The 10,749-nt window shown below is 38.2% G+C and overlaps 1 protein-coding gene across 1 annotated transcript; it reads right to left on the bottom strand.

Moving 5' to 3' along the window:
* Nucleotides 1-100: 100 nt before the first annotated feature.
* LOC108146766 lies at nt 101-8,303 on the bottom strand. The gene is made up of 8 exons (XM_041707880.1): nt 8,288-8,303; nt 7,288-7,290; nt 3,863-3,952; nt 3,762-3,767; nt 3,071-3,143; nt 2,742-2,831; nt 1,250-1,276; nt 101-1,029 (listed from the first exon to the last, which is right to left on the bottom strand). The coding sequence occupies exons 6-8, from the start codon at nt 2,812-2,814 to the stop codon at nt 356-358; spliced, it is 774 nt and encodes a 257-aa protein (XP_041563814.1). The 5' UTR covers nt 2,815-2,831; nt 3,071-3,143; nt 3,762-3,767; nt 3,863-3,952; nt 7,288-7,290; nt 8,288-8,303; the 3' UTR covers nt 101-355.
* Nucleotides 8,304-10,749: the final 2,446 nt, after the last annotated feature.

Raw genomic sequence — 10,749 nt, forward strand, 5'->3', positions numbered from 1 at the left:
AAATATTTAAAAAAAAATATAAATACAAACAGAACATAGCTTTATAGGATAAAAGTCTTATTAAAGAAACTAGAATTTAAAAATAAAACAAACACAATACTTATTTTTTAAATGCAACAAACACATACGAATTTTAATTTTATAAAAGAAAAGAATACATAATTCATTGAACGGATTTTAGCCTTAATGCCTATGCAAACTTAAGTTCTAAGCAATAAAACGTTAGAATTGAACTTTTACAAACACAAAAAATGTATATCTTAAACAATGTTTTCTTAATAAAACAAATACTTTCATGATTACTTGGTCAATGTTATAAGTTGTATGGTATGTAGACATATTAGGCTTCAGGTTTTTAGGATTGTGATGGATTGCTGCTTGAAGAGCCACGACAATTTACCGACCAACTGGAGTCAAATCCACAGGCGGAGTCCGAATCGGAATCCACGGCGAAGGAAGTGGCGATGCCTTTGGGAGCCCGCAACTGATTCGGAGTGGTGGGCATGCTACTATAGCCACCGTTCAAATTGGAGCTGGAGTTCGAGGAGCAGATGGAGTCTCGGGGCGAATCGGTGGCATTCGAGGCGTATGACGAACGCTTCGAAGACTTATTCCGCTTGCTTATGTAATCCACCGTCTTGGGCGGCGGCATCAGGTCCTCCGATCGCTGGGGTATATTGTCCGCCGATCCCCACGACTTGTGGACTCCGTCGTAGATGTTCCGGTTATTGGGAACACTCGCCCTCGACGGCAGCCCGCCGTTCGTCCCGTAGGGTGTGCTCATCGCTGCCCTCTGATTCGGATGGCGACTCCGTGTCGTACCAACGTGGTGATGATGACGCTGATGAGGGACTCGGGGAGACCGATGGTGATGGCGACTTGCTGCTCCCGTTCCCCCGCCACTGCCATAGCCCATCGGGGCCACCCCACTGCCATTGCCCACTCCCAAGAAATTGCTGAACGCTTCGGTGGTCTTCTTTACCCGGACATTCAGCGAACCAATCCGCAGGAAGCCTAAATCTTTTTCGACTGCAAACAAGGAGAAAGAGTTGTGTTAAAACCATAATTTAAATATTTTATCACACAAATCTTATTTCAAATAGGTGAAGTTTAATGAACTTTAATTAAAAAATATATTTAAGAACATTTTTATGCTTTAAGTATTAAGCAACGCTCTTTTAGAAAAAATAAGCCAAATAATATTCGGTTTTAATCTGAATTGAAATTAGAAAAAGCTAAATATACTTACTTGCATGCTTTTTGCGAGCCTTGATTTCTGTAAGTGAAATAAAAAAAACATCAAGTTCATTAATTTTTAATCAAACACAATAATGGTCATATCAAATGAACGTGCATAAACTTAAAAAAATGCCTTAAGTTAGCGGACTTTTTGAAACAATTATAAAATAATGCAGGCGATGAGGAAAAACATTGAAAAAACAAAAAGAAAACTTACCAATAGCAACGCAAACGGGCTTTGCAACTCAAATGCTTGCGAAAATAAAACTAAAGTAAAGATTTTTGGCTACCAGAGTACAAAAAAGCATATATTTACAGGCTAAAAACGAAAGGTTAAATATAATTGAAGCAAAGGTTGCAACTCAACGTTAAGCTAGCAAAATAAATTTAACATGGTTTTAATCAACACTAATGGTTTTAAAATACTCAAGATCGTTAAATCTCAACCTGCCTCCAGGTTCCGTTGAGTCCGCCGCTGAATCGCATCGCTTGAATCTCTACATGCAGCAAAATTGAAAATAGACAGAGGTTCCCATTTAATATTAATTACTAGCTCAGTTTAAAGTTCGTATACTCTACTTTTCGGTAAATTTGTTCATAATGGGCAGGCAGTTATGTTTGCAAACGAGGTTTAAAATTATTATTATTTTTTCCGCAAGCGCATTCTCTTTGTGAACTGAGAATAGGTGTCCAGGTTGGTTAAGACATTTAAATATTAATAGTTTAGAGCTAGTTTTTGTTGTGCAAATATTTTATTGTGTTTTGTATTCCAATAAACATGCGATTATATGTACACAGAAGAGTGATTACTTATATTAAGTTAATCGATACACCTGAGTAATAATATAGTATAATAAGGCCATGCTTTGATACTTATAAGTTACGTAGTTATTTTAACAAAATTTCATAGATAGTTCTTTGATCATTTCAAATGTAAAAGACTATAAAAATATTATTAGTTTAGCCCCAACCATTTGTTTTGAACTTGTTACTTATATACATTCACTTTAGCACAATTTTGGAAGGGTAAATACAGGTGAAAGATTAAAACTCAAGCCAGGGTACCAATTAACCAAGCTCTGGTGGGTTAGTAACAACATCTTTGGTGGACTGGCGACGGCTGCCACCCGCGGTGGCTCGAAAGGTTTTGCGGAGAAAGCTCTCTTTGCGTCGAGTGGAGGCGCCGCGAAAGGGCACCGGATGCCCCTCCATTTCGCAGGGCAGCAGATCGCTGTCCTCGGTGCTGGGCTTAAAGAGTCCCGCCAGTGACTGGCCCGGTGGCTTTTTGGGCCTCCGCTGCACCATCATCGACTGCGAACGACCCACCGCACCGCCGCCCCCACCCGAAGCACCACTCACGGTGGCATACCGATTCTGAGCCCGTTTCTTGCCGCGGGTTAGTGCACTGCCCAGCGTACCGCCGGTGATTTGACTACTCTCAAACAATCCCAGGTGGTAGTTGTTGTTCACCTCCGCACTGAGGAAATACTTTTGATACTCACTGCTGCACGTCGAGGCCGAGACACTCGACCGCTGGCGACTGTAGTCCAGTGGCTTGTTGCCACTCCAGTCCATGATGTCTCGATTGGCCTCTGCAAATATAGCAAATAGTGGATTAGAAAACTTTTAAAATCATAAGCAAGAGGCTAATTAAAATGTAAATAGAAGTAATAATTTGTAGTTGAAGTAACCGAAATATATTGAAAGAAATTTATTCCTCTTTAAAATTACAAAAAATTGTCAAGCTAGATTTTGATAGGAATTCTAAAAGATTTGCCATTTTAACATAAATTTTTAAAGCATAGCATTTAAAATAATAACAAATACTCACTGTATACATTCCAGAGCAATTCGAATATGTTATCTCTTCCAAATTGGGTGGCCAAGTGAAGGGGTGTGTAACCCTAAATAAAACAAATTGTTATATTAAATTACGTATTCTATACAAATAACTTTCTATATATTTTTGCCATCTAACTTTTACCACCAAAACTCATTTATTTTTAAAGATTTAAGTATTTTATTATTACAAGGTGACAAGTGTCAAGAGTCGCTTCTCAAGCCCAAGAGAATTCTATATGTGGTCCATGTAAGCAAATGTTTTGCCATTTGTGGCCTGTTTTGTAAGAACCATATCGAATTTGGCGGACTGTGATTGACAATTCACTTTGTTTCAAATGCGGATGTGACATTTTAATACATTTGAGTGAATTTAATTTCGCACGAACAAAGCATCGTTCAATTTAAAATTTTGTAAACTTGAATGCGCCGGGCAAAGGATTGAGTTGAATTGGAGGTGACAGGCTGGTGAGGCCCAATTGGATATGCTCGTCATGATTTGTCACAGCCTGCTCTCCGCTTTTGGTTCAGACTCAGTTTCAGTTTCAATCGAAAACCCCCGGGAAAGGGTTATGTTACGCGATTCTGTGACATGTGACGCACATTTACGCGCGACTCGGACAAGCCAATAAGTCGGTTCGTATATTATTAAAATTGCCTCAATAGATTTACATATCACTTACCCCATTCTGCAGCGTCAACAGTTGGCGAAAGCGATCACATGGAATGAAGGGTATATTAGAATCTTTAAGTTAACACGTTTGCATCTCAGATAATCGCTTACCGTTCTGGCATTTACATCGGCCCTATAGGTGCCGGCAATTAGCTTTACCACATCTTCGTTTCCGTGCTTGGCTGCCCAGTGCAATGCGGTCTGAAAAGATTTGGCATGGGATTAGAATGTCTTCTTAGCATGAAAGGCAGGAATTTAGTTCTAAATCAGCATACATTTAAACTAATTCGGGATTGGATGCAAGAAATACCATTTACAAAAGCAAGATAAAAACTTTATGTTGTAAATAAAAATTTAATTTAAATGATATATTTTATGTAACTAAAAATGTGTTTACTAAAAAAATAACTATTATTTAGAGATCCGCACCAAAATAAATTTTAAATTATAATCTATTTATTATAACATTATAAAAACCATAGGAAAAAAAAATATATTATTAGAAAGTTATACTATTTCTTAAAAAAAAAAAACAACATATAAGCAACATTGTCTATTCTAATGTAAGGGTTACAAATATTTTAAATTTATAATTAATAAAAGAAAGATATGTATCTCCATATTTTATACGAAAAACTTCAATGTTTAGACATTTTAATAGTTTTAAATGTTAAAACAGAATTGAGATTAGCCTATGTTCGCTCTCTGATTTGAGTTATCAGAGATATTAGTTGAGGGATTAATTGTAAACACGCTATCTGAACAGTAGCCCGGTCAGCGGTCGGTCGGTGTCCCAATCGCGTCGCAGATGCCCCAGTTGTGGAACTATTTGTACCGCCACCAATTGGCCTCTGGACCGCCGAACTCGAACCCGAGGATTCGGCGACTCAGCAGCAGCGATTCAGCTGCCGTATCCGAGATTTAGCGATATAAATAAATTGGCCAGCCACCGCCGAATGCCTGTTGCCTCAATTATTTTCATGTTAACATAATAATTTAGTATGGCAAAACGATTCGCCCGGTTGCGATAAGCGTCTGGACTGGACGAGAACTGGAGCTGGAGTTGGAGCTGAGGAGGATCGCCGGCAGATCTCGGCCAGATCGCCACCAGTGCATCTGAGGGCTGAGGCATCGGCGGTGCATGTCTGATTTTCTATAGAATTGTTTGCCGCCGCACTGCAGCCCACGTACGTATCGGCCATGTGTTGACAATGAAGACGGTCACTTTCTGACTTTCTGGACGGCGACGACAAACGCGAGGATCGCAAACGCAAACGGTCCGATCGGGTCGAACAAATAGAGTTTCAGCTTCAGTCAATTCCCATAGTCTGGGCCGATCCGGCGATCGGTATGTAATTCTTTTCAAGGGAAATTTGTTTCGTGTCTCCCGTTTAAGAACCTCCAGCTCTAAAGCTCTCCAACTCCAACTCCAGCTCCAACTCCTGCTGCTGTTGACGTAGTTATTGCTGTCGATGCATCTTAATCTGCCCAGCCTGGCATTTAATCTCGTCCATTGTCTTTCTCCAAAGCAATGATCACGGCCGGGAGCTGCAAGTTGCGAATTGCGAGCTGGGAGTTGGGAGCTGAGAGCTGCCGAGCTGGAGACTCAATACGCGGGCAGAGCAAGGTGAGCGGCGGAATGTGGGTACAATTTGGTTACAGTGATTCCGGGACTCGTCTCTATTCAATTAGCGCATTTTTTTCGTATTAGATAAGGGAAATTAAATTCTCAACAGATGCGACATGATGGCAGAAAATGAAGTTAGCACAGGCAATACAAAATAAGCGGTGAAGAGGTAATTACTTCTTTTGTTGGCATTTTGTTATTTGTTTTTTGTATATCTTTCATATTAATTATAATATTTTCTAACTTAATTCCTAACTTTCGCCTAAATAACCTTTTTTTTTAAGTTTTACATGTAATTGTGTTATTAGCTTTTCATCACAAAATTATTAAAACAATATTTTATTGATAATTCAAGACAATTTTTTTAGGAATCTTATTAGAAGTTGTTCTATAACTAAACTTAATATTAATAAATGCTTGCTTTCTTGATGCAATAATGTTTTCATCACTTCGATGCCTAGATTTGCAAGATTTTTCCATTATTACTTCAATGCGATTTTAAAAATATATAATTCATATTTAAATTCTCTTTGGTCAAGTTTGGTTCTATTTTTTGTTAGCCAAACATGCTTCCTTCTTCTAATCTCTGTAGATTTTTATATAATTGTTGTGTTGGGTTTTTAAGGAGCTCCAAGTACTATTCCCAAGTCAATAGAACTTAGAATTTATAACCAACGGGGCCTCATCTTTCCATCCATACGTTTAATTATAAAAGGGCCGAGATTCGCATCGAAGCCGGCATTGTCCGTGGATTATCGCCTTGTTAGCTGACCGGTTGGCAGATGTTGAAAGGCTTGAAAGGCTGAAAGGCGACCGGTTTCGGGCTTACAAATCGTCTCACGCGCAGTTTCCGAGCTTCGGGCGGAATGGAGCGATTTTAGCCATTTCGGGAAGTTGCCGCTACAGTGTCTGAGCCTTTTTACATATGGCACGTTGTCCGTCTGCACGTTTAAATTTATTGTCCATTCCATTAATGGTGGCAAGGGACAGGAATTTTGTGTCTTTGAAAGTGAAATGCCATAAATTCTTGTGTCTCGTTCAGCTGTGGCATTGTATTGGCACACCGCAAGCAAACAGAGCGATTTGCCTCTCCTCCGGATCTGCAATCCTCCGATCCGTTCAATCCTCTCTGGTCCCCACCCGTCCCGTACCGTCGCGGAATCCTTCCTGCGTCTCATCGCATCGCATCCCAACGAACTCAAATGCCCAGAAATTCCAGGAGCACGGATTCCGATACCTAGGTCGTGCGACATTTAACCGTGTTGCTGATCCGTTATTGCTTCATGATCATAAAAAGATGTTGCGAATATTTCACGCAGCCCACGGTTTAGACTTAGGTTCTTAAGGTGTTTTGGTCAGCCACTTAAGGTGAAATATATACAATGTATTCTAAAGGTTCTTATACAGGGGTGGTCAAAAGTATTTACACAAACTTATAAGCATCTTTTCATTTGATTTGTGTTAAAGGTGTATGCATTTGCATCTTAAGATGTGTTTTCAAATTTAGTAAATCTTAGAAAGTTGTATTCTTGCATCTGAACTTTTCAACTAGGCAAAGAAAAATGCTTACAAAAGTGTTTCTGAAAAGTATATACATTCTATAGAGCATTTTGGTGTATTCATGTTTTTAAGTTAATTCCCGAAAAAAAATTGTTAAATACAGTTTTTATATTGTGGCTTCTTATTTCAAAATATATAAATATTAGAGTTTTTGAAAATTTATAAAATCTTTAACAGCAAGTTCAAAATGATATATTTCAAAACTATTTTTAATAGAGTAGGTTGATATGATTAAAAAAATGAATAACTGCCCTCTATTTAAAATTAGTTAAACTTCGTTTCTATTTTTATAGATTTAAATCAACTTATTGCCAATTAAATTATAAATAAAATAAGTTTTTATACTTACATACTGAGTTTGAGATCATCCATTGAACATGTAAAATAAAAACAGAAAGCATAGTTAATAACATGAAGCTCAAGATAAGGCGCCAAAAGCACTCAGAAAAGCAGACACAAATTGAACTTGGCCAAGAGAACACAGTGGATCCTTTGACAGGATTTGGATAAGACGGGCACAAGTGCATTCTATAGTAAGTATATGTGCCATTTTCGCTTAACAAGTTAATAACACATCCGAGCAGCTTCAACGGCAATTACAACCCTTCATTTCATTTTTCTGGCAGATGGATATCGCGTCCTGCGACGTAACAGCGGCTAGTCATACCAGCTAGTGTCCTTGCTCCTGTTTCTGTTCCTGTGCCAAAATGCCCTAATGGTGCCAACTATGTAGCATGATAATGAGGGTCGTCGGGAGGACTGTGGTAGTTGAAGAACTGGAATGCGGGCTGTGAGCGATCAAGTAGTGGAGTGGAGTGGAGTGGAGTGGAGTGGATGTGTTCGTTTAGCGCCAAAAGTCGAGCGCCTGCTTTTCCGACGTGCCGTCGCCCGAAGGCGTTTTGATCGAAATTCGATATTGCGCTGATAAAAAGCGGGAATGGGAACGGGAATGGGAATCGCTTGACGGACCCCGCAAACGAGACCGCTGTAACCCAGAAGCTGTCATTTTGATGAATCGCCAGGACACGAATACTGTCATGTTTAACATGGCTGCTCTGGTTATAATTAAGACTCGCTGCCCTGTTCTTTTGCCATAATTGCACTTGGATCGGAGTAACCGATCGGTGGGCAGCACATTGCTCTGGAGATTACTCGCAAATTAATTTATCATTAAAGGTGCACACTCTCACCATTTTCGACTGTCAGTCCCAAGTGCTCAAAGACCAATCTCGAAATAATTACTAACAGAGTCATGTTTCTAGGCTGCCGACCATCTCATTAACGAGAGTTTAATTTGTGTTTGTTTTTCCGAGTTGGTTACATTTCAGAGTGGTCATGTTCATACTTACGCCCTGTTTTCGTTTCCGATATGCGAATGCCGGTACATGGTTGTAAATTACCGAAAAAGAAAGAATTAGAACAGAAATAGTAATTAAAAAAGAATGTGTTTAGACGTTGACATATAATTTTACGTAATATACAATACAATACACAATTTGATCTAAATAAGATAGAAATAAAAACTCAAACACTTGTACCCATTAATTTGATATAAAACAAATTTGTTTTCAATAAAAATAAAGAGTATATTAAATGTTTATGGAAATAGATTTTTAAAAAATAAAAATAGTTATTTTATTGATTGAAATTTAAGTACTTTTCAAGTAAAATTTAATTTCATCCTTAGCTAAAAAAAATTGTTTTATTTTGTACTTAGCACTTACTTTTTAAATAATGAAAATTAAATTAAATTAAATTTCACGAATTTGGCGTTAAAAAGTGAAACATTAAAAATGTACTTTTATAAAAGTTAGCATTAAATAAATAATAATATCGAAATCGTGTGGCCTATTGAATGATTTTAATCAGCATGGAAATAATTTGACCCCAGGTATTCAAGGCTCCAATTATGCTATCTAGCTGGGCTATCATAGGCGAAAGGTGTGCTAGTTCCCAGAGTGGTCAAAAACATGGAACCAATGTTTTGGGACATAATTGTGAAATAAAAACAATTATATTCTATTTATGCCTGTCCTGTCGTGATATATACATATATGAAAAAAAAAGTAATGGGACCTCCAAATCAATACCGAGCTGACCAAATCGACAACTAGGTCTAATTGCCACGCCATTCCGAACAGAATAGCTAACAATCCTTACAGGCAAACAACAATAATCACCCGGCCCGATAAAATAAAACAACAATAATAATGACAGCCAAAGTCTTCACAGCGTTTTTATCTACGGCAAACAATCTAAATGATATATTAAGCGCAAAGCAAATAACGCTCTTTTTGTCGTCACCATGTCCTTTCTCTTTCGCTCGTAAGTTAAGTTCTCCAATTATGCGGATTATTAATTTAACTGGGTCGCTACCGCAAAGAGACCCTCGTCCACTCCCCGATTCCATCCCTGTGTTTTTTGTTTGGTCCCTGGTCTTTGGGTTTGGTCACTGGTTACTGGCCACTGGTCCGTGGGCCGATCGCTGGCCACTTGTCGTTTCACAAGTTGTCAAAACTTGTCATTTAACCGACAATGAGCCTTGTTTGCTTTAATCGTGGTTATTATGCGTGCGGCTGACTTAGCCGCTCCCTCGGAATTATTAATGATGCGTCGTCCGCTTTGGCAGGTGCTTTGGCTCTTTCCTGGCCAGTGCCGCTGCCTCTGGGCCTGCTTATTGGCATCCTCGAGAGTGTCTCTAATTAGTGCACTCAATGAAAAAAAAACACTTAGAAAAACCCATTATCTAATCAATAAAAGTGCATTTAATTTTAGGTATTGGAAGTAAACCTAAAACATAAATTTTCTCAAACAATTTTATTTTTATAGCTGAATAAAAAAGGACTAAGTAGGCGAAATAATTTTTAACCTATCTTAAAGAATAATTAACATTTTTAAGAACAAGTTTTAAAAGTCCAAGTGTCTATCGATTTTTAGAAATATTGAACAATAAAACATTAAAATTCTCAGTTTTGAGAAAAAAAAATTGCTGATGTTAAACTTAATCAAGGTTTTAAGCTGAACGATTAGAACGATTAAAAAAATTGTTTTTTCTTGTGAAACTTTACCTTTCATTAGAAAACTCAAAAAGCTAATTTAGAAAAGACTTAAAATCTTTGTTTTTTCTAAAATTTCGAAGTCATTTTTCTCTGTGTATGCAGATGGGAGACGCATTTGACCTCTGCGTACGCACTTCCATTCGCTAAGCCAAATTAATTCGAAGTTGGATAATCCTGTTATTGCCGCATAGCTGCCATGATTTATATATCACACCGAGTGTCCGGTGGCCCGACTGTCCAATTAATTCTCACCAGACCTAATTTATTCGTAATATCCCAGTGAGCCGGGCATGCAAACGGACCCTTCCTTTAATTGGTTTTATAACAGCAGGGTGGCTCATTTGTCAATGTGGCAATCAATAAATTCGCGAACAGGTGGAAACTCATAACTGCGACCGGGCTTAGGTTCTCTTTTTTTTTTTTTTTTTTTTTTTGTTTTTTTATTTTGTTTTATATTGTTTTTATCATCCAGTCGCACAGTAGTCGCTGCGATGAGGGTTCCCTCCTCGTCGAGGAATGACGATCCTCGTCGCCTGGCGAGGCGAACAGGTGATCGCAGCAGCAGAGTGCTGTTTTGTTATTAAGTTGTTAAGCTAAATTATTGTTTTTCCCGTTTTTTATGTATTTATTGTGCTCACCACCACGCCATTGGCGACATTTAACAGCTCGTGCATTTATATTGTCCGACACACAAGACCTATTAACAACATAACAAGCACGCGTATACAATAATATCTAAATGTTAACACAAA

This window comes from Drosophila elegans, unplaced genomic scaffold (genome assembly GCF_018152505.1).
Source record: "Drosophila elegans isolate 14027-0461.03 unplaced genomic scaffold, ASM1815250v1 contig_208, whole genome shotgun sequence".
Classification (NCBI taxonomy): domain Eukaryota; kingdom Metazoa; phylum Arthropoda; class Insecta; order Diptera; family Drosophilidae; genus Drosophila; species Drosophila elegans.

Bases quoted from the DNA above. Each gene is read 5' to 3' on its own strand.
- LOC108146766 (XM_041707880.1), bottom strand. From the start codon at position 2,814: ATGGACTGGAGTGGCAACAAGCCACTGGACTACAGTCGCCAGCGGTCG. The intron at 1,277-2,741 runs GTGAGTATCAAA...TTTCACTTACAG, and splicing joins CTCGGCCTCGACGTGCAGCA to AAATCAAGGCTCGCAAAAAG. The intron at 1,030-1,249 runs GTAAGTATATTT...CCTTGTTTGCAG, and splicing joins GGCTCGCAAAAAGCATGCAA to TCGAAAAAGATTTAGGCTTC.